The 19,017-nt window shown below is 43.2% G+C and overlaps 1 protein-coding gene across 4 annotated transcripts in view; it reads left to right on the top strand.

Moving 5' to 3' along the window:
- Positions 1 to 14,544, top strand: part of SYNGR1 (synaptogyrin 1) — a 48,348-nt gene extending 33,804 nt beyond the window's left edge. Inside the window, exons 3-5 of one of the 4 annotated variants that reach the window (XR_008308050.1) lie at positions 4,298 to 4,443; positions 7,143 to 7,411; positions 8,524 to 8,654. Coding sequence is in view for 3 of the 4 variants with exons in the window: in XM_053253268.1 (XP_053109243.1) it covers positions 4,298 to 4,443; positions 8,524 to 8,742 (365 nt within the window). In the remaining variant the exon portion in view is untranslated. Of the gene's footprint in view, positions 1 to 4,297; positions 4,444 to 7,142 lie in introns of all 4 variants that reach the window. The other 3 variants (XM_053253271.1, XM_053253268.1, XM_053253270.1) reach the window with 3 other exon arrangements.
- The last annotated feature ends 4,473 nt before the right edge of the window (positions 14,545 to 19,017 follow it).

Here is a 19,017-nt window from a genome sequence, read left to right as displayed (position 1 = left end):
CTGGGTCTTCCCAGTCAAAGTCCAGTATTCTGGGCACTGCCTAGCTCTCACCTGTGTGCATAGCCAATCATCTTATAAGATTGATCTTGTAAGTCTCCAGGCCGCCAGTAGGGGAGCATTTGTAAACCAGAGTAGTGTGGCTTTCCTTTGAGGCCCTGACTGTAACACACATGAATAAAGGTTAATGTGTGTGTAGGCCGTACTCAAGCATAATTTCTCTAGGCCCATCACAAATTTGTGTTAATGCCAGCCTTCTCTGCCATCGCCACCTCCCCGCCCCCCCCAAGGCCTTGTGTGTTTTGAAAAACAGAAGTATTGATTGGTGTCCTCTAGCTTCTTTAGGCCCCTTTATTTCAGCTCCTTAGGTTTCTGGTTCCTTGTGTGCTTGATCTCTATTTATAATCGTGTGTGTATTAATTATGCACAACTGGCAAATGCCTTGTAGATGTTGTTCCCTGTCCCTCAGGTCTAGTGCTAATTCTTCTGTGCACCCTGGAGACCAGAGGCCTAACTCATTTACTCCCATATGTTCTGGGGCTTGGAATTCTTGTCACTAGCATTGACTTCCTACCACTGTCCCTGGGTCTTGGTGTCCCTAATTATTATGGTGCGTGTGCTTGTTCCTGCTTCCTGCTGCCAGTTAGGTGCCGCATCCTTTGGCTCCTCCTGTCTGTACAGGAGAATAAATATCTGAATATGAGAATGAGTCTCTGAGTTCCTTATTTCCTGCTGATACTTCCTATGCAAATATCAGTCAGGAATTTGGAGACTTTCTTTTCTCAAAATATGCCACATAGGATGGCACACATCTCACTCTGTACTGTTACTAGTTTCCTATACAAACTCTTTCTCTCTGGGCCTGGGCTGGTAGCTCACGGTTAGAAGGTTGCTTGTCCTATTCTCTTCTGATCGGCTCCAACAAATCTCATAAGATCTGGATACCCCATATAGATACAAATAAATAAGTTTGCATAAGCTTCAGGTTTGCTCTTATGGTCCAGCCTCAGTTTTTCCCCTCATGGTAATGGGCTTGCAGCTGAGACTGCTCTGCCTCTTGGACCTTTGGGCCTGAGTAAAGTGTCACCCCCACCCACCCCACATACACTCAGTCTCTGTGCACAGGTAGGTCATCAGCGTGTATATTTTGTGTGTGTACACTAATATCTGTCCATGAATTTGTCTAATCCCCTTTTAAAGCCAGCTAAAGTAGTGGCCACCACAACTTGCGGCAGTAAATTGCATAAGGTATTCATTGTGCAAAGGAGTGCTTTCACTTGTCTGTCCTGAATCTATTACCAATCAGTTTCATTAATGACACAGAGTTATTGTATTATGGGGAGGGAGAAAAAGTTATCTGTGTCTACTTTCTCCATTACCACCATGCATAATTCTGTAAACCATGATCATGTCCACATTTAGTTTTCTAAGCTCAAAAGCCCCGAATGCTTTAGTTTTTTTCTATAAGGAGAAGGTTGCCGCTAAGGACTTGGAAAAATTTGCTCAAAGAATACCATGACATTTTATAGAGTAGAAGGCAAGAATAAATTAAACTTATTGTTATAATTGTTAAAAGTGGGAAGGGTTAGTACACATTATTCATACTAAAAATCCAGAAACAGCATGGCAGTTCTATAGACCATGGTAATATTTATTAGCCCTTCTAGGCCATAATTGGATACAGAAGTGACTTCTAGGGATGCTTGAGCCTTACATAGGAAGCTGCCTTATACAGTCAGACCATTAGTCCGTCTAGCTCAGTATTATCCATGCTGTTTGGCCTCAACTCTCCAGGGTTTCAGATGAGTATTTTCCAGTCCTACTGGGAGATGTCAGGGATTGAACATAGGAAGCTGCTGTATACTGAGTCAGACCACTGGTCCATCTAACTCCATGTTGTCTACAGACTGGCAGCAGCTTCTCCAAGGTTGTAGACAGGAATCTCTCTCAGCCCTTTCTGGGAGACGCCATGGAGGGAACTGAGAACCTCGGATGCTCTTCCCAGAGTGGCTCCATCCCCTAAAGGGAATATCTTACAGTGCTCACGCATGCAGTAGTCTCCCGTTCAAATGCAACCAGGGTGGACTCTGCTTAGCAAAGGGGACAAGTCATGCAGTTGCTCTGCCATTGAGCTACAGTCAAGCTACAGTCTGTCTTCTGATAAATAAACTGGAGTTCTTGTTCATCTAATTTCATGACACCGTCTAGTCACATGTAATCTTTTATTAATAATGGGGACTGTTTTCCCTATCATACTTCAAGTAAACCATCTACTCATTCTTAAAATGTATTTTTCACTCCAAGAACTCTATTCTGCATGCACTACCCTGTAAATTCCAGACACAGCTCTCCTGCAGTTAATGACGTCAGTATAGACCAGCACAGCATGAGAGGGATGTTGGCTCAATGCGTGCTCATGTTTCTGTTGGTTTCGTAATGAAGGTTGCAAGCTATTGGGGGTGGGGGGGTGGGGGAACTTTTCTCCCATTCCGCAAATCTGAGCAAACAGCCAGAATCCTACATAAGAGAGAAGCAGTAAGATGCAGTGAAGGAAGTACACAGCTCAATCCATCCCAGTCGTGATTACTCAGAAGTAAACCCCATTTATCTCATGTAATTATGTTTGCTTGAGAGCTGCTGCTATGTCATGGCTTAGAGACTTGAGTGGTGGGCCCAGGAAGTTCTCAGTTTCGATTTTGGCTCTGCCGTGAGCTTGCCAGCTGGCCTAGGCAAGTTGCGATTCCCCATCTGCAACCGGGCAAGAATAATGCAGGGCTGTTGTAAGGCTACTGAGATCATGAATCTGCAGCGCTTTGAACTTTCTTGAGTATTGTATTCTTAAAACTACAAGATAAATGCAATATAAATCAGGATGTTTTTTCATCTATCTCTCTGCAAGTACCTTTCTCTCTACCCCGTGTGTATATTTATGTGTCCACATTCATGAAAGCTTTTGCCACGATCAATTTATTGGTCTTTAAAATGCCCCAAGACATTTCCTGTTTGCTGTCACAGACTGATAAAGCTACAGTATTTCTCTGAAAGACCTTTGTTACACCTGAGACACTTTATTGAGTTTCTTCTGCCATGGGCTTGTTCTGTTATGTCATTCAGGGAACAGAAAGAAAGTGTACTACTGTACATGCATTTAAAAATCACATGGCTTTTAAAAGAAGCAGTGAGTTTAGAAGTAGTCCCATGTCTGTAGAAGTATTTCCAAGGGAAGCAGCCTTCAGAAAACGGACCAATAATGAAATATTCCAAAATTAGGAACCTTTTTCATTTTCTCTTGCGAGGTTCGTGCTATCCACTGATGCTCTAAGGCTGGAGACAGAACATAGCCTTGAACAAGGTAGCTTGAGAGATGTCTCACTTCCTGTGTATGTGCCCTCTCTCTCTGTCACAAACACACTTTTGTCTCAGTGTTGCCTCTGATGAAACCAGTTTTGTGGGTTTTTTAAATTAATGCAAAAGCCTTCAACACCTGTTTTACCAGAAATGAAAGTGTGAAGTGTACACACCCCACAAGCAACCACCCCTCTCTTAAACTGCCTTTAACATGCTGGGGGTGGGGAGGAATTGTCCATGTCTTCTCACAGAGGGCTCTGATTCCCTTCATGTTTTCTAGAATCTCTTGACCTAGAAATGTGAAATGCTTCTGTCCTCTTTGTTTTCTCTGTTGTTACTTCTTCCATATGTTACTGTTGCTCGCATTCCCAGTGCTTGTGAAACAGATTTTGAAGGAAGTAGAAAGCCCAGGACCTGGTCTCCTCAGTGGCTGGATGGAAGACCACATGGGAGAACCCTATGTATATTAGCAAAATTAAGGAAGGAAGGAGAGGTAAATGTAATTAAATAAAGGCCCCCTTCTCAGAAGCTTTCTCTCAGCTGGGATTTCTTTTGGTCTTGGAGCTCAGTTGGAGGAAAAGCAGTCCAAGCAAGTTTGGCTGGGTGCAGGGGAGGAGGAAATTTGCCAGGGAAGACGAGGGAGGGCTAAGCACCCTGTTCCAACCTCCCAATTTCCTATCTGAAATTCCTTCCAGCTTTTCTTCTGCCCCCTCGTGTTAGTATTAAGAGAGAAACACAGGGTTGAGAAGGGGTTTTAACACGCAGTTCACTTTGTATGTCTTAGCAGTGAATTGCACCCTTGGTGTTTGTCCCCGACTGCAGAACACTTTGGGATCCTGTAGAATTGATATTGCTAGGAAAATGTAAGAATAAAAAATCATGCATACCTTTGTTCTCCTTCCATCCCTTCCTTTCTTTCTCCCCTCTTCGTTTTGATGGTGGTCTCTCCCAGGCTTGTGGGCGTTCCTCTGGTTTGTCAGTTTTTGTTTCCTGGCCGACCAGTGGCGAGTTTCAAAGCCAGAAATCAACCCAATGAACCAGGGAGCAGATGCAGCTCGAGCAGCCATCGCATTCTCCTTTTTCTCCATCTTCACCTGGGTAAGTAAAGCAGCCTTAGACCTGGCTAGTCACTCTGGATGTCTTCTGTAAAATACCTTCTTGCCTCACCTTCCAGCCCTATTAAAAAGATTGTTCTATCTAGTCGGTGTCGACTCCAAACGATCACATTCCATATGATCTCTTGGTAGAATACAGGAGTGGTTTACCAGTACCGTCTCCCACGCAGTGTGAGATGATGCCTTTCAGTACAGCCCTATTACATGCAGTTTATTTAGACAGAGAGTAACTGGCCTGAGGTCACTCAGTGAAGACACAGTCTTTATAGGGGTTCACATAATCACTAGATGGATCACAGGAGAAATTGATTAGACAATAGGTAATGTACTATTCAGATAATGTACATGCTTTTTTGGTGAATGACAGCATATGCATTCATTTAAAAAAAGAACCTAGGTACACGTCCCCATAAATGAATGTACTACTGTCCATACATTGAACATCACGTGTGAATAACTGTATATGTGTACGGATCTGAATGTGCATTCACTGTGCACAGATTGTACATGTAGTGAACATATATGAATATAAAAACAGGTAAAGATTGAAAACAGCGGATGATGCAACATAAAAGCAATAGAAATTTAGGACTTAGTTTTCTTGTTTTGCTTTTAAAGCCTAGGGAAATAAAAAGGTCTTCACTGGGCACCAAAAAGCATACAGCATTGGTGCCAGGTACACCTTCCTAGTGAGAGCATTCCAGAGATGTGGTGCTGCCACTGAGAAGACAGTCTCTCTAGCTACTGCCCTCTACATCTCATTTTATGGGGATGCCTGGAGAAGAGCCCTTGATGATGACTTTAGTGTGAAGGTAGGCTTTTGTGCAAGCAGGTAATCCCTCAAGTACTCCAGTTCCAAGCCGTGAGAGGCATTTAAGGTCAACACGATCACTTTTGAAATGTACTTGGAAACTGACCAAGTACCAGTACACCTGTTTAAGGCATAAAATAACTGCAGTAGGTAACTGGCTTGGTGGTGTTTTTTGGCTATGAGGCTGTTAGCTTTCAATGGAACAATGGCAACTGTGTAATGCAAACACAATGGTTAAAAGAAGAACCCCCCAGAACCCAGCCTTCTGTAGGCTGGGGATTCCCAGCATTACATTATGATTGTATAACAAGAGTTCATCTGGCTGTTCTTTCCTTTGCCTTGTAAGCTGTGATGCCATTAAAACAGGATGGAACTTTAAACTGGTAGTGCTTCTGAGGGATTGCCACCTTTCATAGAGAAGATAACCTTCTGCAGCTGCTTTGCTGAATATTTGAAATATACACACAAGTTTAAAATGTCCACTAAAAAAAAAAAATCTGAGACAAGCAAGCCCAGTCTATCCAAAAATGCCTAATCCAGCAGATACAGGAGACAAATGTATTAAGAAGAACTGAGTAATGGTCCCAATGTGTTTTGAGCATGTGCTTTTACTAAGAGGATTAGAAACACAATAAGAATGACACATACCAATATGCCTTCCCATCTTATTTTTATAAAATATATCCTTTTATATTTTAGTTCTCCATTTAAGGGTATTGCTTTTTACACTCTGCTTTTATGAATAATTTTTGATGGTTATGATATGGTACTCCTGTTTAAATATTTAATTTTGATGTGTTTTGTGTATTTGCTAGTCCCTTGATGAAGAGCACAATATTAAAGTCTGCTGGAACCATTGATTCTTTCTAATAAATTTGCCCCTTGCATCTGCTGGAGATTCTGATGTTTGGGTGCTGTCCTCTTCAGGTCTCTCCATTTAAAAAGAAAGAAAAAAGCCAGTGATCACACTACAGGAGGCCCTCGGTTATCACAGGTTCTGCATTCATGGTTTCTGCTATATATATGCAGCTTCAGTTATTGTGGGGGTGAATTCCAGCCATTTGCAGTTCCTGTGTGCATGTGTCACACTTCTAGTGGTATTGCCTGCTTGGAGACACATCTGGAGCTCCTCTCTTCTGTCTCCCCCCCCCCCCAATTTTTTTGGTATTTTTAATGTGCTGAGGAACCTAACCCCATCATTCCTATAGGCACATTTTAGTTATCACAGTTTCAGCATTCATAGTGGTATCATGGAACATAACCCCTGGGATAATCTAGGGCCTTCTGTATTTACCTTTATCATAGGATGCTTTTCACTGTCTAGTGTATTTCCAATGTCTGGCAGCTATAGTTTTTGTTCTTTATTCAGTTAACAAAAATGAAGGACTTTCACATTTGAAGCACACTTCCCTTTCGTGGTGATATTCAGCCTCTTTCAGTTGCCCTGTTCAAAACTTGTGTACCCTCTTAAATGCATCTTATTACACTTTTAATCAGTGAGAAGCAACTGCCAGTCTGGGTAGACAATGCTGAGCTAGATGGACCAATGGTCTAACTTAGTAAAAGGCAGCTTCCTGTGTTCCTATGTACCTTCTCAACTCTGAATGGTATTGGGACCTTATTGACCAGAGGAGTGACCAGTGTCCTTCAGCAGTGGAAAGAGCTTGCTGTTATTCAAATCCCCTTTGATAAAAGGGGAGACCCTCTGATGATATCCATGTGCTTTAACCTTTTTGCTCTGCAAAATTGACTTGTGCCAACACTCTCCTTCTGCCCCATGGGTTGCCCATAGTTCAGTCACCTGCTTAATTCCCCCTCTCATCACCCCTCTTATCTAATGTCCCTCGTTCCATCCTGTTCTCTCCTTACAGGGCTTCCTGACATTTCTGGCCTTTCGGAAACTTGGAAACATTACCTTTCAGGAAGAATACAACACACTGTTCCCTAGCTCTCCACCAGTGCTGCCCTGATGCCAGTCCTTGTAAAGGTTGGCATATTGGGGAGGAAATTCTTGGAGTGAAAATGTTTCCCACTCTTCAAGCTCAGGGGCAGGAAGGAAGAGGAGAGAGAGAGGAAAAAAATATATAGGATGTTTGTGCAGCTGTATGGTGCGGAGAAAAATGAACACCAGCATTCCTTGGTATTTTGGAGGGCTTTTTTCCCTGTCCTCTAGCTCTAAATTGTTTAAGTAGAATATATATGGGTTGGCTTCTCCTCTCCTAGCCCTTCTATGCCTTCTGCCTCCAACTAATGCCAAATAACACCAATGTGCCTTTCTCTCAGTCTTGTTTCAGTCTTAATACGTTTAACTGTAGTGGGTCCTTGCCAAAATGTAGTTTCCACTTCTGCTTGTCTTTGTGTCCTCTCTGCTTGCTCTTGTCCTGACACAATCTGCAAGCTGATGATGTGGAAAGGCAGCTGAAGAACTGGACCCCTGAATCTCAAACTCTTCCTCTGTCCACCTTTCACCAAAGAGCATTGCACAGTGTTAGTGATGAGGCTGGGCCTCTTCAGCACCACTTTGATAAGTCTTGTGTGTTGAAAATGTCGGCCTGCCTTGCCTCCCCACCTGCCGGCATCTCTAGACACCCAGAGCTATTAAAAGTGTGTCTGCATGTGCAAGACGTTTCCCTGGAAAAGGTAGGTGACTGCCACCCCCTACCCCCACACATGCGAATATTGGAAAGCTGGCTGGGCAGAGTGGCACTGCTGCATTAATTTTGCAGTCGACCATGTGAATGAGGAAGACACGGACCCAGGTTGCAGCCCTCAACATGTGTGGGTCATGGGGATTGGATGTACCAAACTGAACACATACAATCCCTGCACTAAGCACCATGCTCTGCATGGTGAACATGCACATGACCGCCACTTCACTTTTGCCATGCCTCTCAAGACAGTGAGACGCAACGTAAACCAGGGGAATGGGCTGTAGAGCTGAGCTTTGCATAAAAACAAAGTGGCTGTCTGAAGTTAGCTCTCCCAGTTGCCCTTGCTCACTCAGTGGCTTTCCCCCTGAACTTGTGCTTTCTGTGAGGTGTGCCAAATCTTCCTGCTGTTCAAAATGTGCTTGCATTCAACTTGTTAATTTTAATGTGTCTGATATACTAATTTTAAGTCTTGTGCACCAACTAACCCCTACTAACCCAGTTTCTGTTTATTTCTCCTTGATATATTTCCCTCTCTTTCCCATGTCTTTCTCCTTCCCGTGTTCCAAAATCTCTCCCACACCGCCACATCCTCCTCCTAAAGGTGGGCCAGGCATTTCTGGCATACCAGCGATACCAGATTGGTGCCGATTCAGCCCTCTTCTCCCAGGACTACACGGACCCGAGTCAGGAGGCCGGCATGCCTTATGCACCCTACACAAACGAGGATGACACTACAGATAGCATGGGGACGTACCAACAGCCCCCTTCGGCAGATGCTTTTGATGCTGAGACACATGGGTACCAAACGCAGGACTACTGAGAGCCGGTGGAGCTCTCCCCCTTACCCTCCCCTCTGCCCGCTCCCCTCCACCACCAACAAACCAAGGTGCAAAACAGACATGTGTACCGGAGCAACAGGTGGCTCTCAGCCACTCTCCAGCCTTCTAGAATATTTGTTTGTATTTCTTATTTTTTAAACAGAAAACCTAACACTTCCACCCCTCCTGAATTCTCTACCAAAACCAAATTCGATTGATTCCAAAGTGTTTTACTGTCCATGTTACTGTGCGAGGGCTCTCTCTTTGGGGAGCTGTTGTGGGCAGGTATCCAGCTTATACTTTCTGTAGCGGGAAGAGGGAAGGGACCTCGGGATGGTGTGATAAAAGGCACAACAGCTGGGCAGGTGGGAGTTGACTGGGGTGGGGGGGATGGACGTTGATATGTCTGTGTGAATGTAAGTAGAGAGAAAAGGGGATGGATGGATGGATGGATGGATGGACAGACAAAGGCTCTGACTGGGGGCAAATGTGGACATGCAAGGACAAATGACGTGAATGGGTGTATATGGTGTGTAAATGGAAAGGCATCTCAAATAGATTTACCCTCTAACTGAGCTCATGGAAGAGTTGGGTTTCAGATTCACATCCAGTCCAGTCAAGCTTGACAAGACTAGGCCAAAAAAAAGGACAGTAGTATGGATAATTCTCATGAATATTCTGCCCATGCTAGAATGGTGTTTTTTTAATGACGTAGGTTATCTTTTGTCTGCATTTAGCCCATGGTAAATGGTGCATGTGAGACAAGCTTGTGAGACAAGCATGTGAGACATCACAAGCTTGGACTGTAGCTGAGCATTTTCTCTCTTGGTCCACTTTTTGGAAAGTTCAGTGGAATGCGCAGCTACAGTCTGAGGTTGTGGTGAAAGTATTGCATGACTTCTTCACCATGCAAAAGATAACTCGGGCTGAAAAAGTACAGGCACAGTGCATGTAAGCACTGGATATATAGGCTCTGGGAAGCCCTTTATACTTCTTGTGAGGAACAAACTCTCTACCATTCTACGGTGAGCTGCTGTATAGTCTGGTGAACAGACATTGTTTAATTTATGAAACTAATATGGAGAAAAGGTACTGAGGCCATGTGGGTCTTGGAAGTATGGGGTGGGAAATTGCTGACACCATCAAAATCCACAGAAACATGAATAGCGAAGGGCTACTTATTTTATGTGATGAAATAAGCGTTTCTAGTGAACTTAGGGTTGGGAATGCACCAGCATGTGTCCTGTTGATAACTCACTATGCTTTTGAACAGGAATAATTAGGAATTGCAAATCCAGGATGGGAATTAACTTTCTTAGATTCAGTTTCCCAGGGAATGGGCTGTCACCACTAGGATTGCCTAGGTCAAAGAGTTCAAATCAAATGGGAAAATAGCTGTCTACTGCCAACAATAGTCGGGAAGATATTTGTTCAGTAACAAAGAGCAATGGAAGATCTCAATGGAACAGAATACTTGTAGTAATGGTTCAACATGGCAAAATCCCCTGAAAATCTTAACCCATGTTGGCTGTGTTAATCAAACCTCATTTGAACAAAATTACTTTGGCTATGCTTATGGCTAATTGGAACAGTTCCTAGGAAGGGAGACTAATGAGAATAGTTCACCAGGAAAAGCCCAAATGCTATGGAAGCATTTTATTTGGAAGTAAGTCCTACAATGGAAATAGAAATGCCACCTAAGGATCATGTATTCACACACATACAGTATTGAACTGCCATGGAGGAGCCAGAATTGAAACTTTGCTGTAAGCCACATCCCTAGCACTAGCTAACATGCAAGTAATCTTTCTATAGGATCATGTTAACATGACAATGAATATAGTCTGTGTACAGTATTAAAACAAAATCCCTTACTGCATGTTTACTTGCCAGGTAGAAGCACCTTCCATGACCACAGTCCTTACATGGCACACACTCTATAAAGGGCAGCATCAAGACTAATTTAGTCATGACTAAGTCTCATGAAATTAATGAGGCTTAAACTGGCCATGTACAACTTGTCTCTTTATTTCAACAGTGCTCAGTCATAACTAACTAATCTGGATGTTATGCACTGTTCATAGGACTGACTTGTGGGGAAAGCTAGCTTTTAAATGTGGTTGAATTTTGCCATTTGACCCTACAAGCAGCATGGTTGTCCATGAGACCTTTCTTCCCCATTAAAATATCTAGCTTTCCTGGAACTGAGACGGAAGTTAATCTTGCTATTGTGCAGAATGAACCGTCACATCCACTATCTTTGTGGTCAAGAAAGATTCCCATACTGAACACTTTGGCATGCTGGGAGAAAATTCAGATTCTTGTGTTGGCCAAGTAGTCTACACATTCCAGACTGACTGGACATGATCAGTGAATATGCTTTGTGTCCCATTCATTGTTGTATGCTTGTCTCCTGTTTATCCTACCTGAGCCTAACCCTTGTTACTGAAACCAGTATTTCAAACAGTCTGGAATAACTACCAGTCCCTGGTTCTCTACTCATAGTTGCCATTTCATGTTAAAATAATTACTCCCTCTATAGATGATTTAAAATTTAATTTAAAATGATCCACCTTTCACAGCTCCTTGTGTGTGTCTGATCCTTCAGTGTTGCAAAGATCCATTTTAAACCATTTTCTGGCTGCGTATATACACACAGGTAGGGAAGTGTCATATTGCAAGTAGCTGAAAGGATTAGGGTGGTGTACTGCTTCTTCATCCTGGGCTTAGTGTCCTGTACTCTATTCCTAATCTCTTGACTCCTGATGGATGCATCTTTGTAATGCTGAAAGGATTAGACCCATGTACCTGCGTCTTACAAGGCTCCCACAACCTTGTCCTTAGTTGCTTTACATGTGGCTGACCTTTCTGATATTACAAAAGCATGTTGCGTTGGCCAGTTTGAAGATGCTTCCTTACTTGCATTTTAAAATGCAAGTCAAAACATGTTTGAAGCAGCAAGTCTTTTGACTGCTGCTGTGTCTTTTCTTCACTAGTACCAGGCTAGGAAAGGGAGACAAATCTGTGATATAAAGAGGGGAGCCTTTCTAAATGACCAGATAACTTGCTTTTTCTTTTTTTTTTTCTACCCATAGCCTTTAACATTAAAGGAGAGGGTGTGGGACATCTGTCAAGGGCTGAAATGGGGAGGAGCCATTCTAGTGAACTTCCTCTGGTGCTTGGTTTGCATGCTGGTGTGTGTATGTGAGTTGTCTTGAGACATTCTCCATTGGCACCTTCTTTTTAGACTTGCTATATACTGTGTGTGGCTAGAAACTAGCAGAAAGTAAGAGGGCTAGATACTCTGCTGTACATAAAGAGGAACTAAGTCCCTCGCTTAATGGTCCCAAGTGAAAGCAATACTATATAGGGCTTGAGGGATGGGAAAAGTTCTCCACCCCAAATCTGCTCTTCTATTTGGTTGGCCTAATATTTAGGCTGGTGGGTGGGTGGGTATTTACTGAGTGGGTTTCTTTGTAACTGAGATCAGGGAGAGGTCCTTCCTTTTCCTCTCTCCCCCTGGAGGGAAAGAGAGAATCATGGGATTGAAGGGAAGGGAGGGTGGAAAATCCTGCTTTGTCACAAAGTTTTGTCAGTGTCCATTGCATGATTTCACATGGGAGTGGGAGATTTCAATTCCCAAACATTTGTTTAGCAGAGATTAAAACTGGGTTCAGCCTTGAGCGATAGGCAAAGACTCTGATAAACTGCAAATGTACAAATGGAATCCTGACTTCTTGTATGATGGGGATTGTTTTCATACCCCATTCCCTGTCACATATTGATGGATCCCTAAAATCAGGAATGTTTTTCACAGTTACACAGCTGTGAAGGGATTGTGGTCATGGGTCATACTCCAACAGAGAATAAGGTGCACTTAAGACTATTGACTATCAATGTATTGATGTAGGTATGTTTGAATTGTGCTCACTATCTTTATTGGGAAAATCTTTCACATGGAAATAGTGTGCTCATGTCCTGGTTGCTGGCCTATCTGCCTTTCTTATCCTTACTCCATTATGGAAGAACTCTGTTCCTAATTTGCTTTTGGAATTTTCTGCTTATAACTTTCTGGAAGCAGGCAAAATCAATGTGGGTGCATTCAGGCAAAGCCTGTTGCATAATAACAGGAGAGAATGTGCCTGTACTACCAGAAAATGCCTGAGAACAGGCGTTTACTCAGTAGTGGCAAAAGAATTGAACACATTTTGCTTGGTAAAATGGTATCTTTTAGCATTCCCTGCATTCTATGGGGCAAAGGAGACATTCTGGCCACCCAGACACTGCAGTGGTGTGGCTGTTCTTTGATAATCCTGCTGGAACTGTTTAGCCTCCTGTGAAGCCATAGTGTAGTAGCATTGTACCATCAGTGAGTGCTATATGCTGTCTAAGCCAGAGTTTCTTAACCTTGGTCCCCTAGATGTTGTTGGACTACAACTCCCATCATCCCCAGATATGGCCTTTGTGGCTGAGGATGATGGGAGTTTTGACCCTGGTCTAAACCTCTTCATCCTCTATGAAGCAGCAGAGTTACAACCGCTTTTTTCTCATTAAACATGTAAAAGTGTGTTTTATGTGGAGTGGAGTTTCTCCACTTTTTGGCACACATCCTGGAGTGCTTAAGAGCGTGCATCTGCCATTCACACTTTGTACATTGCTTGTTGGGAAATCCACTGTAACCCAGTTGCTGCATAAAAAGCCCCTTCTGTAAAATATTGCATGTTCTTTCTCTAGTATGAATGCAATATCCAGACTTGAGCAACTCGGGCAGAGGAATGGAAGATACAGAGAGTGATAAAGCATTGTTAAATAAAATTACTGGCATATGGCATAACTCTCTGTCGTATACTACTATAGACCAGGTCTGCACAATTCCTGACCCACTAGGGTGGTTTGCCAAGTAGTTGACAACCCACCTGGCAGTTCTAGGCAGGTAGCAAAACTAGGAAGCTTATGGAACATCTGGTAAATGTCCATATGTGGCTGGAGGACTCTGCCTGAGTTGGTGGGTCAGAAGTTATCCAGGCAAGTGTCTGACTAGGAATGAGAGACATTCCTGATGAAAACACACCAACCCATCTCTAGAGGTGCTATTTTGGTTCACAAGCAAATTGGCAGGAGCACACACCAGTCCAATTAGCCATTCCTTGGGTTATTGCAAGCAAAACGAGGTGCCTCCTTAGCTCTAGGTGCACCTAACCTCATGCACTTCACCTCACCTTGGAAATAAGCAAGAGGGGGCCTCAGTACATGAGACTGCCAGGCCTCTGTACCTTCACAAGCATGTGGGTGGAACCTCAGACAGCAGGACAGGCACGTCTCCTTAGGAATTTGAATTAACATATGTGAGAATATGAATGGCAGAAAACAGTTCATTTTACCTCATGCAGCACACACACAAATCATTTGTTCCGACAATCTTGCTGCCCCTGCGGCATTGCCATCCTAGTGGTGTCTTTGCCAATGGCATTACTGCCTATGTATAGTATATATGTATATATATATATTATATAAAGAGATATATAATATAAAGCTATACATATAATTATGTATGTGACAATGAAAGGGTGGCCTGCTGCATGCAGGATCCCCCAAATGTCTGATTAATTCCAAGCGCCTCCCCAACTGACCCACGCTTTCCTCTCCAATACGTTTCCCCTCAACCAACTAACATTAAACCCTGCCATGTTGGCACCTGTGTTTATGATGTCCTGTATATTTGTGGTTTTAAAAAAAAGTGAAGGTGGTAACTACTGGTGTGTCTTATCAATAAAGTTATTACATTCAAAAAGAAAAAAAGGTAATCAAGCTGTTATGGATTTTTTCCTCACTTAAAATATATTGATTGATATCAATCTGTAGTTGAAAATCTTCAGAGTGCAGTGTTTGCTTTTCCACATGTGATAGGAGAAATGTAGAACTCATACAGCTGAGTATGCTCTGGTGGTAAAGAAATTTAAACCAAGAGATTAGCTGGAGACGTTAGGCTGAATTAAAAAAACCAAAGATTTATTAAGAAACTAAAAGATTACATACTGAGAGAGAGACATTGAAGGTATTAGCCTTCAACAACAACTGTAAAGTTCTAACTGTCTCTAACTGACCAAGACAGACCTATTAACATCTCATTGTGCCTCTAGTGGCCAGTAGAGGGTACTGTGGTGCTAAGAACAATGCTTTAGAATTCCTTCTTAACAGTTAACACAACCAAAATAACCCCATATTTGCCCTCAAGCATTTCATACCTCCTTGAATAAAAATGGCCCAGCAAGCTTCTGAAAGGCATTCAGGTACTGATAGACTGCAAGTAGGAGTTAAAACATATGTGTCTCTGGCAGTGATGTAGTTGCAAATTCAGCAGGTGTTCTCCATGCCTGCCACCATTGCCATGCCCACCGCAACAGCCAGAGAAGCTGAGAAGTACTGGCGCCCCATCCCTGTGTGCCCCCCACCACCACACCCTTGCTCTCTGGGTGTAGAAAGACATAACATGTTAGGGCAGAGAGCCCGACTGGAAAGTATCCTGGCTGTGTTTAATTGAAGCATTAAGGCTGATTCTTCAGGGTAGAACTCTGGGGGGAAACAAGTTGGTTCTGCAAGGCGATGGTTGTGTACTTGCACTGGTTGTCTGGCAGTGGCAACCTGTAATGTCTCCAAGAAGACAGAGTCAGCTTGGTGGACTGTAAAAAGTGAATTCCATGCTAGGGATCATTAAAAAGAGGACTGATGATGAAATTGCTAATTATGTCTTTATACAAATCTGTGGTGCAGCCACATTTTGTGTACTGTTTGCAGTTCTGGTCACCATATCATCATATCTCAAAGGATATAGAACTGGAAAAGTGTGCAGAAGAGAGCAGCCAAATTATCAGGACGGTAGAGCACCTTTCTTACGAGGTAAGGCTCCAACATTTGGGGCTTTTTAGTTTAGAATAAAGGTGACTAAGGGGAGACATGATACAGGTTTATAAAATCATGCATGGTAGGAACATAGGAAGTTGCCTTATACTGAATCTGACCATTGGTCCATTTAGATCAGCATTGTCTATGCAAACTGGCAGCAGCTTCTCCAAGGTTACAGGCGGGAGTCTCTCTCAGCCCTATCTGGAGATGCTAGGGAGGAAACTTGGAACCTTCTGCATGCAAGCAAGCAGGTGCTCTTCCTAGAGTGGTCCCATCCCATAAGCCTAAGGGGAATATCTTACACTGCTCACTCATGTAGTCTCCCATTCAAATGCAAACCAGGGTGGATCCTGCTGAGCAAATGAGACAATTCATGCTTGCTACCACAAGACCAGCTCGCCGCCTCATTCTCCATGGTGTGGAGAATGTGGATAAAAAGTTTTCTCCTTTTCACAACAGTAGAACTGGGGGGTTAAGCCATGCAACTGATAGCTAGGAAATTTAATACTCCAACTTAAATTTCATACAGGGCATAATTAATCTGTGGAATTCTCTGCTACAGGATGTGAAGATGACCACCAGCTTGGATGGCTTTAAAAGGGTATTAGGCAAAAACATGGAGGAAAAAGCCATCAGTGGCTACTAGTCCAGATGGCTATAAACGGTCTCCAGGTTCAGAGGTAGGATGCCTCTGAATACCAGTTGCAAATGAGAAGCAGCAGGAGAGGGGTATGCCTTCATCTCCTGCTTGTGGGGCTTTCTAGAAGCAGCTGGTGGATCACAGTGGGGGATGTTGGACTAGATTGGCCTTGGGCCTGATCTAGCAGATCTCTGTTTATGGAAGCCTACTCCCTTTAATCCACAGAACAGCTTTTCACTTAAACACTTTTCTGGTAATTAATAAGGCAATGAACAAGCAGATGAATATACATGGACTATTTTTAAAAAACAGGAAGAACGAGCAGCCCACCCTAAAGCATAAGAGGAGGGGCAAAGGCTACAGCTGAACTAACATTTAGTTGGTGGGCATGGATGTCTTTCATTCAAAGTGGGAAGCTGGGAAGGAAGTTGGGGTTGCCCTGCTTTTACAACATGTCTGCTTGCTGACTCCTGAGAATGCTGAGGGTGTTGTTGAGAAATTGCCTTGATTGACTGCAGATGTTTGCAATAGGCCATAAAGGATATCGTCTCCAAAGTGCATGGGGACCCAAACTGTTTAGATCAAAACAGAAACACACATCTGCAGCATGTGCACTCAGAAATAAATCCTACTGAGTTAATTGGAGCTGACTTTCTATTTTATTGCATTTGCATCTTGCTTTAGTTGCATGGAACTCAAGGCAGCATATATAACGTTTCCAGGCAGCCTCCCATCCAGGCAGTGGCTAGTAGTGGTGTGCACGTGGTGGGGATCTCTCTAAGGACGGTGGGGATGGTGCTCTTACCCCTCCCGCTGCATTTCCCCTGCCGGTGCGCTCTTTTAAAACAGTCTGGTGGGGGAATGTGCACATGTGCAGCACTAACTCCCGGTCCAAGGAGGCACCGGGGCGGGAAGGAGATACGCTTCAAGCCCCACGGGACCATTTAAAAAGGCAGCGCCGGTGGGAGAAATGCGGTGGGAGGGGTAAGAGCACCCTGTCCCTTCCTTAAAGAGATCTCCCACCTTCGAATCAGCCAAACCGCCGGTCTTTCGAACCAGTTTGGAGGTCCGTAAAAGGCCTCCGAACCGGTTCCATGCACATCCCTAGTGGCTAGGCTCAGATTTGCTGGCTGCAGCAGCATGTGCCCTTGGGCCATGTCCTGGGACTCTGCTAAGTATGTTTGGGGTTGCAGCCTTCATTGTGCCTGGAAGGTAATATAAAACCCTGGTGCTCTGGTGTAATGTCCTCATCTCTGGCCAGAGGTGGGATGCCAAATTCTGCACCAGCTTCAGTTTCCAAAGTGATCTCCAGGCAAGTATCACACAGAATGCATTGCTCACAGTCATTGGGTAGCATCCACAGTTGCAGCTCAGTGCTAGAGCATCTGCTTAACAAGCGGAAGATTCCCAGTTCAATGCCTGGAGTCTTCCGGTGTGACTGAGAAAGACTCCTGCCTGAAAGTTACTACCAGTCAGTGCATATAATACAATACAATACTGAACCAGAGGGACCAGCAGTCTCTCAATATAAGGGAGCTTCCTAGCTGTGCCCCCACAAGGACTTTTTAGTTGCTGTGCTCTGCAAAGTGGTGCTACCTCTAGAAGAAGAATGCATGTTGGGCAAGAAGTTCCTCATTTAAATAATATGCAGGCATGTGCAAGGGATTGCACAAAAATTGCAACATGCACAAAAACCAGTCTGGTACAAAGGTAACAATCCTTGCATAACAGCCATGTGCTACATCCTTCTGTTGGCACAACAGTGATCTCACTAGCAGAAGACTACTCTGGATGCTCCTCATGAAGTTTCAGTGTTACAAGTGGCATGTTACATGGGATGATAAGGTTGCAGCCCAGCTGTGCTTGCTCTAGATTTCGAGGTAGGTGTTCAAACCTTGATGATATGTGGGTCTTAGGTAACCCATAACATCTGGTATGTTCTCCTATTTTATTCTGAACAAGGAAACCCAAAATGTCCCTGAATGTGTCTGTTACACTTATTCAGGTATATGTTTATCTTCTAACAGGTTCCTATCTCAGGGCTTGACAAATCCCAGGCGCCATGGAATCTAGAAATGTAATCATGGTGCCTAGACAAGGATATTCAGGGGCGGAGATTTTATTTAATAAACTTTTTTTTGTTCCAGGCAGCCCTGTTTTTGTTCTATGTTATTTGTAAAGAGAATAAGAAGAAGCCCATTTACACAAACACACCCTCCACAATTGTCACTAAGTCTGGTAATTTTGTCAAGTGTTTGTTTATTTATCATAGTTTTATACCGCCTGATATATCTATATCTATATCTCTATACATCTCAAAATTTAAAATAAAAAAAAGTAAAAACATTAAATATCCACAAAACACAATAAAAATAATCTCACAAAACAAATGGTTAAAACAGATTATTAAAATTAATTTCAGTTAAAAGCCTAAGAAAACAGGTGTGTCTTGAGGGTCTTCCTGAAAATAAACAGAAGGAGATGCTCTTATATCAACAGGGAGCATGTTCACTTCTGACTCCTAATATTGTGGTCTGGCTGCTAGATCCAAAGAAAATTTGTCAAGGCCTAACTGAACAAAAGGATCTAAATCCACCCACCACCCTCATCCCAGGTACCCAAACTTAATCATATAATACCTGCCCCCAAATCCCTAAGGTCATTTCCCCAAACATTTTAATTGTTATGTATTTTTTATTTTAATGTAAACTGCCCTGAGCCATTTTAGGAAAGG

This window comes from Hemicordylus capensis, chromosome 5 (assembly GCF_027244095.1).
Source record: "Hemicordylus capensis ecotype Gifberg chromosome 5, rHemCap1.1.pri, whole genome shotgun sequence".
Classification (NCBI taxonomy): Eukaryota; Metazoa; Chordata; class Lepidosauria; order Squamata; family Cordylidae; genus Hemicordylus; species Hemicordylus capensis.
This window is presented reverse-complemented; position numbering and strand designations above follow the sequence as displayed.